Source organism: Nannobrachium achirus (genome assembly GCF_963921795.1).
Source record: "Nannobrachium achirus genome assembly, contig: SCAFFOLD_505, whole genome shotgun sequence".
Lineage (NCBI taxonomy): Eukaryota > Metazoa > Chordata > Actinopteri > Myctophiformes > Myctophidae > Nannobrachium > Nannobrachium achirus.
Genome location: NW_027665040.1, coordinates 1 through 17,500, shown reverse-complemented (window position 1 = coordinate 17,500; position 17,500 = coordinate 1). Strand labels below are relative to the sequence as shown.

The 17,500-nt window shown below is 43.1% G+C and overlaps 1 protein-coding gene across 1 annotated transcript in view; it reads right to left on the bottom strand.

The window, feature by feature from the left end:
• LOC308280650 (serrate RNA effector molecule homolog) overlaps nt 1-13,609 on the bottom strand; it is a gene marked incomplete at its 5' end in the record, with an annotated part of 18,743 nt that extends 5,134 nt beyond the window's left edge. The window contains 6 exons of the mRNA XM_080754977.1: nt 2,197-2,277; nt 3,826-3,938; nt 6,725-6,878; nt 8,657-8,824; nt 11,299-11,481; nt 13,469-13,609. Coding sequence (XP_080611103.1) covers nt 2,197-2,277; nt 3,826-3,938; nt 6,725-6,878; nt 8,657-8,824; nt 11,299-11,481; nt 13,469-13,609 — 840 coding nt within the window. The remainder of the gene's footprint in view (nt 1-2,196; nt 2,278-3,825; nt 3,939-6,724; nt 6,879-8,656; nt 8,825-11,298; nt 11,482-13,468) is intronic.
• Nucleotides 13,610-17,500: the final 3,891 nt, after the last annotated feature.

Sequence of the window (17,500 nt, the reverse complement as noted above, 5' to 3'; positions counted from 1 at the left end):
AGCTCTGATCCCGTTGCTACTAGTCTATCTTTTTGGCTTTTGTTTTAACCATAATGCAAGCAAAACCATATTAGGTTTGGCAGCTGAAATGTTTCAACTTTTAGGGAAGTAATCCCATATTAGGTTAGTGGGATGTAATCAACATGGTATAAACACTGCTGTACAGTGAGTCTGATTTGGAGGTTTTGGTAGAGAAGTTTGATTGAGATGTCACTGGTTTGTCACATTTAGCCATGCAACAGACATGGCCTTGTGCAGGGAGCTGCAGGGAGACATATTGAACTTGACCAAAATCTAGTTCAAAATAAAAACAATTCTGTCAGCTTTACATTCACATTATCATCAGGTAGCATATTGCAGGTAATGACTGATATTTTCCAGATTTAACAAATTAAAGATTTAAAGCAAAATGTATTTTGGTTAAATAATTGTCTGGGGATATTTATCACCGTGCAGTACCCAGAAATTGAAACAATATTCTGTCAAGCACATCTCTTGGTTGGATAATAATGTCTTAACCGATAATAACCTGATATTGAGGACTTGGAGCTTGGGGTCTGTTGTCTGTCTTACCTAAAATTCTGCCTATTCATAGATTTTGCATTATTGCTAAAAGCCTGTATTAGAAGAAGTGTTCAATAAAAAACCTTTTCTACGAGAGAAGTCATAAGAGGATTGTGTATTTCTTCAAACAGACGTCTGATCTCAGTGAGAGAGAGAGTAGGTCCATGCAGCAGTTGTTCTATAAATAGATCAGGGCATATTGTTGTCAGCATCCTGAACACAGAGCTTTATAGTTTCACATTACACTTGGTCTGAAAGCTTCTTTGTGCAGGGTGCACCAACACCAGGCTGCAGCAGCATTCCTACACATAGTGGTTTACTTTCTAAGGGTTTTAGGTTGTTGCTGAAACTATGGAGCTGCAGACATTATTAATGGTTTCATTTCTTCTCATTTTGTCTGGCCATCACTTATTTATGTATTTATTTGACAGGTCAGTACTCATTGATCGACATGTCAGTTTTCACTTCTATGTAAATGAGCCAGAGATGGCCATAGGCTAGCTTTCATCTGTAGTCCCTGGGCAGGCTGTACAAAAGTAGTAAAAGGCTATCCATACAAAACATACAAAACATACAATACAAAACAATACAGTAAAACATTTAGGGGACATAATTATAGCAAGCTGAGTGACTCCAGTGACATGTAGCAGATAGTTACCCATGATTGTACGTTTGACTTGCTTTAAGCCACCTCTCACGGTTGAAGCTGATAATAGTAAAATAGTAGTAAATAGTAATAGTAAACAGTAAGTAAAATAGTAAATAGCAAATTGCAAAGGGGACTAATACAGGCCAATTATGAGTAACTCCAGTGACAGATGGAACAGATAATTACTCATGATTACAAATTTGATTTGATTTAAGCCACCTCTTAACCCATTTAAAGCCTCTGACTTTAACGGATTATTAAGTCCCCGACGCCACCTTCAGGCTCCCATTCACTCCCATTATCTTATTTTGAAGGCCAGAAGTCCACAGCGCGAACACTTCCGGTCTGACGTCATCGCGTCCTGCGCCGGAACCGATCGTTGTTTACGTGGTGCCATGCTGGATTGCATCGGAGCATTTATGTATGTGTTATATAAGCGAGCATCTGCCTCCATCTTCGCTTCTAAAGTGTAGTTTTGAGATAATGGACATTAAAGATGAGATCCCCCGTCCACCTCAATGTTATGGGATGACTATTTTGTGCTCGTGGAGCCGTGATGATGACAAATCAGCGACGGATTTCGTCTCCGGAGCCTCCTCCATTCTACTCGGTATTGTACTCGCCGTTACAGTAATATATTACTTTTCGCGAGATATCTCGCGATCGGCACTGCGGATACTCGAGTACTTTTTGCGAGATATCTCGGGAATGGCACTAAATCGGTTAAGGTTAAATGTGAAGGTCAGATAGTTGGAGGACTGTCTACTCTACAGGATTAATTAAGTATATACAGTATCTATCTATATATCTGTAGAAACACACACACACACACACACACACACACACACACACACACACACACACACACACACACACACACACACACACACACACACACACACACACACACACACACACACACACACACACACACACACACACACACACACACACACACACACACACACACACACACACAGTACCTTAAACTTCTTGCCACTCAGAGGACAAAGCCACTTGTCTTTTCCCAGCTCCTGAGAGTTGGCTGTCAGGAACTTCTCCACCTTTAAGATTAAAACAACAACAAAACAAACACATCAGACATTTCATCCTTAATATCTTCCAGCTGGTCAGACGTTTACATGCAATGTGACTCTGGAACTAGGGCTGTCGCGATTAGGACTTTCTGGAGACGATTAATCGTCATACAAAATAATCGCAATTGACGAATATATCGTCTTTTTTTCCCCCCTTCATTTTATGCCACTATGATAGCAGGCTATGAGCTTTGATAATACTCATACTGTACACCTTAATGAAGAATAGCAATTTAATTGCTTTTTGAACATCAGTTCACTGGTGTAAAGTAACTATTAGGTACATTTACTTGCAAACTTTAGCCCCATTTTATACTGTGGATATTGGAAAATCTACAAGCTCACAACGCGTAATTGATCGGATCGGTTGAAACAAACTTTTTAAGCATGTTTAGTTAGCCAGCCACGGCAGCCAGCCTGCCTGTGTGACTTCAGTGCGTGCCGTGCTGATGTTGACTGAGTGAGGACGAGCATTGAGCGTTCATGGTCCCCATGGCACAAGCGTCGTTCAACAAGGAAGAGGCGCATTCAAGAATGCAAGTGTTGACTTGAGGTTTAAGAATGGTTTTATTGTCAAAACCCACTAATTTTTGAATTAAATTGGATAATTGACGATAATCGCGAATATGAAAAATAATCGCGAACATGAAAAATAATCGCGAATAGACGATTTTGTATTAATCGTGACTGCCTATCTGGAACAAGGCAAGCTCAGCACCTTGCCTACGACCGACCAGGTGGAGAGAGCTGGTTGGCATGGCTGGCTCTACATTCTACAAGCCTTGAGGTGCGACAGGACTGAGTAAGTAAGGTCAGACGTATAACCCTAACCCTAACCCAGACCACATCAAGCCATTAAGTCAGGAGTCAGTAACCTTTCTGACATGAAGTGTCATGTTTTCATGTTCTTGATAGTCAGTGTGACATATCAACATGAAATTAGACAATAATCACAACATCATGTTTAGATTTTGACAGGCTATGAATAACAACCTTCTATCCACAACTTTCCAACGTCCCATCATGCATTGCACAGAAGGTGTGCGGCAGCTCTGAGCCTACATCCTTATAGTAATAGAATATATTTCTGTGCAGCTGTTTCCGCGAGAAATTACTGTAGCATTATCTGTGGGACACATCCGGAGAACAGCAGACATACAAGCTCACGCCACGTTGCAGATGCAACCGTGACGCGAGACAAGTTATCAGTTTGAATGAATGTAGAATGATAAGCAAGATGTAAATTGCATATAGATGTGAGTGGACTTAATTTAACTTACACTCTCAGCTTTATGCCAGTGTGCCAGTGACCACCATCCCCTGTGCCAACATTGGCACCGTGCCTAAGGATGCCTAGCCCTGCAATAAGACCTGGGTGCGTGCGTGTGCATGTGTGTTTGAGAGTGTGTTTGAGAGTGTGTGCGTGCGTGCATGCGTGCGTGTGTGTGCGTGTGTGTGCGTGTGTGTGCGCGTGTGTGTGTGTGTGTGTGTGTGTGTGTGTGTGTGTGCATGTACCTCCTGTTCTGCATCCTTCTTGCCCAGCCTCAGAGCCTCCTCCTCTGTGACCTTCTCTGAGGAGGAGAAGAGAGGAGAGAGACGCTCCTCACACATCCTCTGGTGTTCTGAGACTGAGGAGAAACATCCACAATGTTACTGTATGAACATGATCCATAATGTTATATACTGTATGATCCATAATGTTAACCCTAACCCTACAGGAGGAGAAGAGAGGAGAGAGACGCTGCTCACACATCCTCTGGTGCTCTGATACTGTGGAGAGGAGAGATACGTCCATACTGTTATATACTGTATGATCCATAATGTTAACCCTAACCCTACTGGAGGAGAAGAGAGGAGAGAGACGCTCCTCACACATCCTCTGGTGCTCTGATACTGAGAAGAAACACATCCATATTACTGTATGATCCATAATGTTAACCCTAACCCTACTGGAGGAGAGAGGAGAGAGACGCTCCTCACACATCCTCTGGTGTTCTGAGACTGAGGAGAAACATCCACAATGTTACTGTATGAACATGATCCATAATGTTATATACTGTATGATCCATAATGTTAACCCTAACCCTACAGGAGGAGAAGAGAGGAGAGAGACGCTGCTCACACATCCTCTGGTGCTCTGATACTGTGGAGAGGAGAGATACATCTATAATGTTACTGTATGTAAATGATTCATAATGTTACATCCTCTGGTGTTCTGATACTGAGGAGAGGAGATTATAATGTTATATTACTGTATGATCCATAATGTTACATCCTCTGGTGCTCTGATACTGAGGAGAGGAGAGATACATCCATACTGTTATATACTGTACGATCCATAATGTTAACCCTAACCCTACAGGAGAAGAGAGGAGAGAGACGCTCCTCACACATCCTCTGGTGCTCTGATACTGAGGAGAGGAGAGATACATCCATAATGTTATATACTTTATGAACTGTACATGTCATCCATAATGTTACTGTATGAACATGATCCATAATGTTACATCCTCTGGTGCTCTGATACTGAGGAGGAGAAACACATTAATGTTATATACTGTATGTACATGATCCATAATGTTAAGCCCCTATCATAGTCAGCACTGCGGTGGAAAGCCATCCACCGCGGTGTAGTCTTTTTGAGTCATGAAACTACAACATTGTGTCATTACTCGCGGTGAAGAGCTTTCCACCACGAACCCCGACACATCTCTCTGTTTTTAATTTAAGACAGATAGGCTCTTCACCCCGTTCATTGATTGGTCGACCTGGACCAGTCAGTCTCAGTGATAGGACTTCACCATGACTGACTATGATGGCCTCCACTTGTTTTCTGACTTGAGGTGGAAAGCTTTCCACCTAAAATTTGCAGTGGATAGCTCTTCACCGCGGACTATGACAGAGGCTTTACATTCTCTGGTGCTCTGACACTGAGGAGACATTCATAATGTTACTGTTATGTACATGTCATTCATAGGGTGCGCACTCAACACCCTGGTGTGCCATGTTGTCGTTCGTTTATTCGGTGCACTTGGTGCGTTGTCGGTCGGAAATCCAGTGCGCGGCGCACTGGTGTGCTGAGTGCACGCACTGAACGACCCTACTCAGAAGATGGTGTTTGGCGGTGTGGTGCGTCAGTGCGGTGTTCTGATTGGTTGGTTTTCATGGCCGTGTCTCGAATGCTTCTCAGCTGTGAACAATGGAGGAAATTACCGCAAAATAAGACAGCATTTGCAGCTTAATTGGTCATTTGGGCTTGATAGTTTCACACACATCAACGTGTAAACTAACAGCAGGAAGGCCAATGCTATGAATTACATCTCCTTTCAATATCAACGTTACGTTAGCAACTGCTGCTTTTCAGAAAGTTTACCTTCAGAGTTCAGAGCTTAACTGGCCGTTCGTAAACAAGCCACACTGAACGCACTCTACAACGTCACGCCCACTGCACTCACTACACTGAGCACACACCCAGTGCGCATTTCCCAACGCACCCATAATGTTACTTCCTCTGGTGCTCTGACACTGCATGGAGAGGAGAAGGAGAAGGACTCAGGGGTTCAAGCCAAAAATAAATCTCAAGACTATTTTTTTCAGATCAAGTCCCAATATGTGATTTTTGAAACACAGCGCGTGCCGCGCACACCAATATTTGGGGTTCTGAACTGCCTTCACTGAATGTGTGTGTGCCAACAATCCATGCTTAATTTTATAGAAGTATCTTCTGAAGTTCTGTTGTATTCTACTGCTAGTCTGGACAACTCAAATACTCTGATCTTGAAATTATAACTGCTTTTTAGTTTGGACATCACTGGAAAAAGCTCTATAGAGCAGGGGGTGATGGGGCACCCTGGGGTGCCGCGAGATCATTTGATAGTATTTGGACACTTGAAAAAATATTTAGTATCATCTTAAACCTGAAGTACAAAGTTATTTTCAGTCAGTTCTAACCAAAATGGCTGTTATCTCAACGTTTACTCGCAACATAATCACTAAAATATCGTCACTGTCAGGCAGAAACCTCGTATCTCCAAGTTTCAAATTTGTACATCTTGGTAAAGCAAGGCCCTGCTTCATCATACAAGACTGTCGCACAAACGCCTCGCGATGCGAGGCGTTGTGTGCTTGTAGATCGGCTGTTTTCACTAGTTTAGTACATTTTATAGATGATAAATACAAAACGAACGGTTTTGGACATACAAGGTTCCACCCGACAACGACGATATGCTATAAATATAAGGTGCTGGGAGTGAAAATTATAATGTAGGGGTGCCTCGGATTAAAAAAAGAAATTTATGAGGTGCCCTGAGACAAAAAAGTTTGGGAACCCCTGCTATAGAGTAACAGTAATGGATTACCTTTCAGTACTAGTAATCTTGCTGTTGGGTAGGGAGCAGTAATAGTAATAGATTACCTTCAGTACTAGTAATCTTGCTGGTAGGCAGAGATCCTCTGACATGCAGCAGTCCACATCGATGAGGCATCTCGTCTTCAGAAGGATATTCACAGAAGTTGTAATAATCCACCGAATGCACGATACGGAGATACAGCAGCAGCCTATCCAACACCTGCAGTAAACACAGTAAATACATGCATTAAGTAGAATACAGAGAGACAGCGTAGCGTCTCAGTAAACTATAGGATCATAGAACGCAGAGAGACAGTGTAGCGTCTCAGTAAACTATAGGATCATAGAACGCAGAGAGACAGCGTAGCGTCTCAGTAAACTATAGGATCATAGAACGCAGAGAGACAGTGTAGCGTCTCAGTAAACTATAGGATCATAGAATGCAGAGAGACAGCGTAGCGTCTCAGTAAACTATAGGATCATAGAACGCAGAGAGACAGCGTAGCGTCTCAGTAAACTATAGGATCATAGAACGCAGAGAGACAGCGTAGCGTCTCAGTAAACTATAGGATCATAGAACGCAGAGAGACAGCGTAGCGTCTCAGTAAACTATAGGATCATAGAACGCAGAGAGACAGCGTAGCGTCTCAGTAAACTATAGGATCATAGAACGCAGAGAGACAGCGTAGCGTCTCAGTAAACTATAGGATCGTAGAACGCAGAGAGACAGCGTAGCGTCTCAGTAAACTATAGGATCATAGAACGCAGAGAGACAGCGTAGCGTCTCAGTAAACTATAGGATCATAGAACGCAGAGAGACAGCGTAGCGTCTCAGTAAACTATAGGATCATAGAACGCAGAGAGACAGCGTAGCGTCTCAGTAAACTATAGGATCATAGAACGCAGAGAGACAGCGTAGCGTCTCAGTAAACTATAGGATCGTATAACGCAGAGAGACAGCGTAGCGTCTCAGTAAACTATAGGATCGTATAACGCAGAGAGACAGCGTAGCGTCTCAGTAAACTATAGGATCGTATAACGCAGAGAGACAGCGTAGCGTCTCAGTAAACTATAGGATCATAGAACGCAGAGAGACAGCGTAGCGTCTCAGTAAACTATAGGATCATAGAACGCAGAGAGACAGCGTAGCGTCTCAGTAAACTATAGGATCATAGAACGCAGAGAGACAGCGTAGCGTCTCAGTAAACTATAGGATCATAGAACGCAGAGAGACAGCGTAGCGTCTCAGTAAACTATAGGATCATAGAACGCAGAGAGACAGCGTAGCGTCTCAGTAAACTATAGGATCATAGAACGCAGAGAGACAGCGTAGCGTCTCAGTAAACTATAGGATCGTAGAACGCAGAGAGACAGCGTAGCGTCTCAGTAAACTATAGGATCGTAGAACGCAGAGAGACAGCGTAGCGTCTCAGTAAACTATAGGATCATAGAACGCAGAGAGACAGCGTAGCGTCTCAGTAAACTATAGGATCATAGAACGCAGAGAGACAGCGTAGCGTCTCAGTAAACTATAGGATCGTAGAACGCAGAGAGACAGCGTAGCGTCTCAGTAAACTATAGGATCATAGAATGCAGAGAGACAGCGTAGCATCTCAGTAAACTATAGGATCATAGAACGCAGAGACAGCGTAGCGTCTCAGTAAACTATAGGATCATAGAATGCAGAGAGACAGCGTAGCGTCTCAGTAAACTATAGGATCATAGAACGCAGAGAGACAGCGTAGCGTCTCAGTAAACTATAGGATCATAGAACGCAGAGAGACAGTGTAGCGTCTCAGTAAACTATAGGATCATAGAATGCAGAGAGACAGCGTAGCGTCTCAGTAAACTATAGGATCATAGAATGCCGAGACAGCGTAGCATCTCAGTAAACTATAGGATCGTAGAACGCAGAGAGACAGCGTAGTCTCAGTAAACTACATTTCCCATGGTTCCCGGCGTCTCAGTAAACTACATTTCCCATGGTTCCCGGCTCACCTTCAGCAGCTTGTCGTCGGTTTCCATGGTGACCTCGGTGGAGGCGGGGTCCTTGGCGTCCCCGGCCTCGTTGCCCCCGGCAACGCCGGTAAGCTCCTCCTCCTCTGCGCTCACCTCCTCTATCAGGTAGTCTGTGATGTTCTTCAGCACCGGGTTGGACTCTGGGAACTATAGAAATATATAGACTTTATTATACATTATAAATATATATACTTTATTATTATCAGGTAGTCTGTGATGTTCTTCAGCACCGGGTTGGACTCTGGGAACTGAGTTTATAGAAATATATACAGTATGTTACAGTTAGTTTGAGTTTATTAGACATTACAACAGGTTGGACTCTGGAAACTGAGTTTATTATACATTAGAACAGGGGTCTTCAACAGGGAGTTACTACAGGGGGTCCTCCAATCATTGTGTGATAGATAGAAACTTTTCTTTTTTTTTTTTAATACACTTGAACCCTAGCGTCCATATAGTCCAGAACTTTAGCCAAAAATAGCCGATCTACAAGCTCACAACGCCTCGCAGCGCGAGGCGTTGTGAGCTTGCAGATCTGCAAGCTCAGAGTTAAAGTACAGAGTTAAAGGTCATGTTTATTAACTATTGACGGTTCAAGTGGTTAAATATCTGAAAACACAAATTGACGTGAATCCAAAATACACTGATGATTGTGCTGTCAAATGATGAAACTATATGGAATCTATGAACAGGTTGTGGGGGTCCCTGCTTCATCTCTCTCTCAACTAAGGGGTCCTTGGCCTGAAAACACTGAAGACCCCTGCATTAGAACTCTAGTTCTATGTCAATCAGACAAATTGAAATATGTGTGTAACAGAGTTAGAAATATCCCTGTATTAATTTCTACCAAATCCATGTGCTTGCCTTTCAATGTATTGTATTGTACTGTACAGTTCCAAAGCCACCTGGTGGATGAACAGTGCAGCTGCATGCAGTGTCTGTTTGTGCACACATATCCATGCTGGAGGTATTAGGAGCATGACGACTCTGTTGCAAACATTAAATATATTTGTAGGGTTTTATATTCATCATCTTCACTCTGTTGCACAGATTTGTGTAGCTGCTGCTGTTGTGCTGCAGACGACCACTGTGTGTCTCATCTGTTTATACCAGGCAGGCTTTGTTGATTGTGAGATTCACATGCTGTTTACATGTCAGGCATTGACACTAAGGGTATTTGGATTTGGAGGTATCGAGGTATGACATTTTATCACACAGCCCCAGAAAGTAAATAAATACATTTTAAATTGATCGGTAATTAAAATCTTACCTATCATTTTATAATGGACAATTTACTTTTCGGGCAAGTGGGCATAACATTTGGACAAGTAGAACATGACTGAGACCTTAGTGTCAACCCCTGCATGTCATTATCTTCCATGGGCGTTTAGTATTTTTTACTCCATTTTACACAGTCCTTTATGTAATGTTATGTAAGTTTATTTGTGAAATATAAAAATATCTCTCACTGGGCTATGTGCTCTATCTATCTATGGAAAAATAATGTTCATTAATTACTCACTATATGATCACTTCTACACCATAGACACCTCCACCAAACACAACCTGTTACTCCTGGTCCATTCTCCATTACAAAACACCCCATGTTAATCCATGCTATCATTGCTGTGTTAGTAACAAGGAGGTGAACGCAGCAGAAAGTGATCACAGAGAAACGTGTTGTCCCTGGTTCAGCTTCCAGTCCACAATGGAAGGACTAGCTGTCTAGCTCTAGGTTACTTAGTAGTCTCGTCTCGCATAGCCAGAAAACTATGCCACAATCTCTGAATGCTATATAGTCTCGCGTGGCCAGACTGTTGCCTCCACGATTTGGGAAATGCTCCCGGCATACAGTCTGGCAAACGGAAATAGAAACGATGAGTGCGAGATAAAGCAGATGTGACGCAACCGCTCCCTTGGTGCAGTAGCAATAACATGTCCTACTGGAAGCGTTAAGTCTCCTTTCAATATTTCTGGGGGCGTTATTTAGTCTTTCTCTGGTGTTGTTGGTGTTACCTCCATGATGTTTTCAAACGTTTTCTTAAACTATACACCCATAACAAGAATATGCTGCTCGAATGACTTTGTCTGAGCTATTGTGTTTCTATTATGTTTCCAATGGGACTACAGTTCAGTGCAGCAGCGGCTACTTCCGATACTCGCCGTTCGGGAGCTGCCGTTCCAGACTCTATATAGCATTCAGAGATTGTGGAATAGTTGTCTGGCTACACCAGACTAAATGCTGTATAGCTTTATAGGTTCTGGGGGGTCGGCCGCTTATGTTCAAAGCAGTTTTCCTCAAAAGTAAAACCATCCGTCATCATTATTCTCCGTCCCACAACGACATCGCGAGCACAGAACGGCTGAGAACAGCAGACCTCCAAGTCCAAGCTCACATTGCAAACCCCCAGGATCGCATTTTATCAGTGGAAGGAAACAGGCTAAATTAGCTTTGTCTTTTTTCGATAATTTCTGATAATTTGCTTCCCATTTTCAAAAAATCTTTATGGAAAAGCAGCTTATGTCTATGGTCCAGGGTGTTTACCTGTCTGTCTGTCTGTCTGTCTGTCTGTCTGTCTGTCTGTCTGTCTGCCTGTCTGTCTGTCTCCCACAGTGCTTACCTGTCTGTCTGCCTGCCTGTCTCCCTCCCACAGCAGTCCTCTGGTGTCCAGTGTGTGAATGAGTCTGGCAGACAGCTTGATGTCGTTACGGACCACCGGTTTGTGGTGCGTCAGACCGTTGACGTTACGAACCCGCCGAGCCAGGTCCCTGTTGACCACCGGAGCCAGCTCACAGTCACGCAGCTACGCACGCACACACACACACGCACACGCACACGCACACGCGCACACGCACACGCACACACACACACACACACAGTTGGTTAGATTTCAGAGTGACAGCGTCATCACATCCTAGTACAGTGGTTCTCAACCTTTTCAGGCTGCAACCCCCAAAATAATCACATTTTAACTGGGGACCCCTCCACCCTGACGAGCACTAAGAGTTGAGGCATTACATTTTGTATAACACGATTCGTTGCGAGGCGTCGTGAGCATGTAGATCTGCTATTTTCACAATTTCTGCCTATAATATTTGAAAATGTGGCCAATGTTTAATTTGTCATTTTAGAGGTATTTAAATTTTCACTTTACGAATGTGCAGATACCCTCTTAAAATTGATGTTGGTTTGTTTACTGTTCAGTGAGAAAACAATGTTTATCATCAAGTTAACCATCTGGGGACCCAAAAAACAGGTTGAGAACCACTGAATGTAACAATGCAATTTAAAAATACATTAAAAATGCAATACATACATTCAAAACAAGAAAAGACTAGACTATATAAATCATGGGATGTTGGGGTAGAGTAAGCAATATTAAATAAATAGGTTTTTAAATTGGACTTAACACGTTGCAAGCCGCGGCAGAACCCTCTGAACAGAGGTAGCGCCGAAGAAATAAGCCATTTATTTACAAACATGTTTTAAAAAAACAAAGCCCACATGATAACAACACGTAATGGAGTGCTCGATACAGCGTACATATTCATCCTGCAGAGGTCGGCGATCTTACTTTGGCGAGGCGGAGGGGAGATCAATTCCATTCGTTTACGTGCGGCGAAGCAGGGAAAGGAGCGATAGAGAAGCGGCGCCCGAACGTGATTGAAACCGCGATCCACGAACAGAGACAAAGAGTAGCCATCTTGTGTGTCTTTCTTGTTGAGTTTCAACACTGGGGAGAGTTCATGGCCACTCCTGGCCAGCCATCCATCCAGAATGTGAGTCAACGGCGTGGCTTGCTGGATATTACGAGTATCACACCCAGCACCAGAAAATGACTGTGAGAGCATATTAACCGTTTCAGATAGCTCCAAAAAGACACAGAGAAGAATTTCCGATGTTTTTTTTTTTATTATTATCATTTATATCAAAAGTCCGGGAATAGACGTGTGGCTGATGGGACCCAGTAGGAAGTCCGAGGGAGTACGACCAGGCTTAGAAGGTGTTAATAACAGCTGTGGTTGGGCATTGTCTGATGTACAGTGGAATATTATTCCAGGTGTGTGGTGCATAGTAGTGAAAGGCTGCTTCACCATGTGTTGTTTGTTCCAACAGTGTGAACAATAATCAGGCCATGCTGCCCCAGGTGACCCAAGGGTTCTTGTGGGTTCATATGGCTTCAACATGTCTAGGATGTAGCTGGGCCCAGAGCATATGAGTTAAAGCCAAAAGAAATGAAAGACTGAAATTTATTTACAGACTATGTCCCAATATGTGATTTTTGACACATGGCATGCACAGCGCACACCAATAGTTGTGGTGTTTCCCTGAAGTTCTGGTTCCAATCCATGCTGCATTTTATAGAAGTATCTTTTGAAGTTCTGTTATATTCTATGCTAGCCTGGCAAGTGCAAATAGTTACTCATATCTTGAAATTAGAACAGCTTTTTAGTTATAGTCTATTATTTTGCGGATCTGCACTGCACAGATCTCAGAAATAGCTCCTATGGAATTCTCAAGACTGAAATCAGTCCCCAGGACTGAGAACTTTAACCCCTGAGCCACAGAGACATTTATAGACAAGTAGCAACATATAAAACTGGTGTAATATGGTCATATTTTCTAGTTTTTGTCAGGACTCATTCTGAATCAGTTGGAGTTTTCTAAGAGCTTTGCTGGAGAGTCATGTGAACAGACCGTTACAGTAATCCAGTCTACTGGAAACAAAAGCATGTATGAGTGTCTCTAGTCTACATGCTTGGTTTTGGTGCAGTGTGTAGAAGTGTTACCCTGATGTTCTGCAGGTTCCAGCAGGTCTCTTTGATGTTGACGGTGGGTTCAAAGGTCACCCAGCAGCGTCTGAAGAACCTCCGGTCAGGCTGAGGGTCAGAGAGCGCCACCCGCAGGAAGCCAGGGTACCTGCGACACAACTACACACACACACACACACACACACACACACACACACACACACACACACACACACACAGAGCATGATTAGCATTTCATTTGCCCCGATGACAAACTATAATAGACCAGAAAAAAAACTATTCTATAAAAACACAATTCCACAAATCTCTGTCTGTCGCATCCTTTTCATTGATTTGTATTGATTTCCACATGACCATTAAGTCAAATTATTTTCAGCAAAGGTCAAAGGTTTAAGCTAGAACAAATAATTTTCCATGCTGAGAAATTCAAGTTTTACTGAAGTTCTTTTCAGAAAACGCCCAGCTTTTAAGTCATCATTTTCTAAAAGGTGATTTCAGAATCAACTATCTGTGGAGTACCACTGCCCTCTCCTGGCAGCATTGTGTACTGACAGATGTGTGTAAGGTCAGGCTCAGTCCCAGTCTATGAAACACTTTCCTAAACAGTTTGCACAATGTGAACAACTAACATTGTAAAACTATGTTCTTGCAGCCAAAGAAATGACTATGATAATATTTGGAATTCATCAACATCACTTCAGTTTAACCATTTTAAACGTAACCCTCAACACGCTCTTTTTCTCTCTACAACAAATCTCTTCATCAGAAATAGCTCGATCTACAAGCTCACAACGCATCAAAGTGACACGTTGTGAGCTTGTAGATCGGCTATTTTTGGTGAACGTTGCCACGAGATTAGAGACTCTGGAATTTTGTACTGTACTTTACTGTACTCTGTTCTTGTTTCTTTTATTTTTCTTACTTCTCTGTAACTTTGTAAATAACCTTATACTGCTGTGCTGCCTCTGGGCAACTGATTTTCCCCATTTATTATGGGATAATAAAGGTATCTATCTATCTATATCTAATTCAAGTGGATATTTTCAATCTGTGCCAACAGGCATTCTCTCAAGTTGTTCTTGTGACATGAATCGTGTCTTAGGAGGGAGAAATAATAATTACATATTTTCACATCATCGTAACATGACATACAAGTAAGGAGCCATAAATGAACAATGTCATGCAGGGATGCTGTATAGGAGCCATAAAGTGACTTATGCAAAGTCTCATTGATTTAATAATTGACGTGAAGGTTTGCACACTTAGTCTTGTTTGACAGAGTGGGCAGAGTGGGCAGAGCACTGGTAGGAGGTGGTGGGCACGCTGGGCACCAGAGCTGAGGCGCTGCACAGTTAACCTTTATGGTGCCAACCCCGAGTTTCCTGAATGTACTAGTACAACAGTGTACTAGGCATGATCGCGATCGCGAAATTGCATGTTTAACCCCCATACCAACCCCATCTTTCAAACATGGCAGCCATGTTTGTTTACATTTGAAGAAAACATAATGGCTGCTATCTCATGAATGCCTGAACGGATTTCAAGCAGATTGTTTTTGTTTGGAAGCTGTGAACAGCGAGCACAATCTCCACACACGTGGTGCATGTTCTAGGCTTGAGCATGCATGACTTGGCAGCTAGGATCTTCAATGAGATGTTTTAGATTGCAACAGATGTGCTAATAACTCCTCACTGTGTTCACCTGGACACAGTATTAGAATCTGAATGGAGCCTGGCTGGGAGCGTAACATTTCTGTTGACCGTAACCTTCTTAACGCAACATAACACCGTAAGCTCCACGGTAGTATAACCGTTAATGCCTTGGAGTTGTTGTACTTTCTGTGTGGTGAAGAATACACGGTCAAAGGCATGGATTGGAGTGGACCTGGATTCTTTAAACGCCTCTTAATCCTGTGTTTAGCTCCTCGCCGGCTTTTCTAAACAGCCTAGATGCAGCCGCAATAGAGCATCGCAACAGAAGTGGTTTACTGGTGCCACTTAAAATCTCCCATTCATTTCCCTCATAGACTTTTACAAAAATATTTATAACAATTATGTTAAGCCTCAAACCAAGCCATCGAGGATTGCAGTGAATCATGACCATACAACCTTTATTTCTATGAAAAGAACATTTTGAAAATCGCTAAACAAAGGGTAGTTATTAGTAGTACATCAAATAATGCAATATTAACCCATTTAGGCCTAACCTATAGAATAGGGCTAAATCAGAAATTAGCCTACAAAACAAATATGTTGCTACATACTGTACATGTACTGTAAGCCCCTCCCAAACAGCAAAATGTTTTCCCGGCCTGAATGGGTTAAAATATGTTTTCACATAGGATCAAAGGTTTTATGGTCATGATTCACTGCCACCCTGGATGGCTTGGTTCGAGGCTTAACATAATTGTTATAAATATTTTTGTAAAAGTCTATGGGGGAAATGAATGGGAGATTTTAAATCTTTTTTTTTCTTTTTTTTTTATGTATTTTTTGGGGCTTTTATGCCTTTTATTGATAGGACAGTAGACTGACAGGAAATCGGGAGAGAGAGAGATGGGGAGTGACATGCAGCAAAGGTCGTCCGGATCGGGAATCGAACCGGCGACGCCGCGGCAACCATGCCTATGTGGCGGTGCCTATGTGGTATGCGCCTTGACCAGTAGGCCACCGGACGCCCCATGAATGGGAGATTTTAAGTGGCACCGGTAAACCACTTGCGATGCTCTATAGGAGCAGTGGATGGGAAATAAAACACATTTATAGATGCTCTATAGGAGCAGTGGATGGGAAATAAAACACATTTATAGAGGTGCCCTGAGCCAAAACGGTTGCCTCTCATCTCAGAGCTGAGCTTCCAACCTACTGTTAAATGTGTGAGTGCCACCTGCAGTGATCTGGTCTAGAGGTTCCATCCTACTGTTAAATGTGTGAGTGCCACCTGCAGTGGTCTGGTCTAGAGGTTCCATCCTACTGTTAAATGTGTGAGTGCCACCTGCAGTGGTCTGGTCTAGAGGTTCCATCCTACTGTTAAATGTGTGAGTGCCACCTGGTCTGGTCTAGAGGTTCCATCCTACTGTTAAATGTGTGAGTGCCACCTGGTCTGGTCTAGAGGTTCCATCCTACTGTTAAATGTGTGAGTGCCACCTGCAGTGGTCTGGTCTAGAGGTTCCATCCTACTGTTAAATGTGTGAGTGCCACCTGGTCTGGTCTAGAGGTTCCATCCTACTGTTAAATGTGTGAGTGCCACCTGCAGTGGTCTGGTCTAGAGGTTCCATCCTACTGTTAAATGTGTGAGTGCCACCTGGTCTGGTCTAGAGGTTCCATCCTACTGTTAAATGTGTGAGTGCCACCTGCAGTGGTCTGGTCTAGAGGTTCCATCCTACTGTTAAATGTGTGAGTGCCACCTGGTCTGGTCTAGAGGTTCCATCCTACTGTTAAATGTGTGAGTGCCACCTGCAGTGGTCTGGTCTAGAGGTTCCATCCTACTGTTAAATGTGTGAGTGCCACCTGCAGTGGTCTGGTCTAGAGGTTCCATCCTACTGTTAAATGTGTGAGTGCCACCTGGTCTGGTCTAGAGGTTCCATCCTACTGTTAAATGTGTGAGTGCCACCTGCAGTGATCTGGTCTAGAGGTTCCATCCTACTGTTAAATGTGTGAGTGCCACCTGCAGTGATCTGGTCTAGAGGTTCCATCCTACTGTTAAATGTGTGAGTGCCACCTGCAGTGGTCTGGTCTAGAGGTTCCAACCTACTGTTAAATGTGTGAGTGCCACCTGTAATGATCTGGTCTAGAGACACTTCAGGATGATGGATTTCTACCCAGAGAGGGCAATTCTTTCAACATAAGATGCTGCATTCAAGTTCAGTAGAGTTTGGACAAGGCAATTCTCTTGAATGCTGCCTTCAGGTATGACATGGAAAGAAGGGGCATTTTCATTTCTTTCACCATAGTGAAAACTGCATTCATGGTCTGGAGAGAGGGGGCACTTTTTACAGACAGGGTAAAAGGGCAGGGGCTCAAGCCCCCTCTGATGTCCATGTGCCTGGTG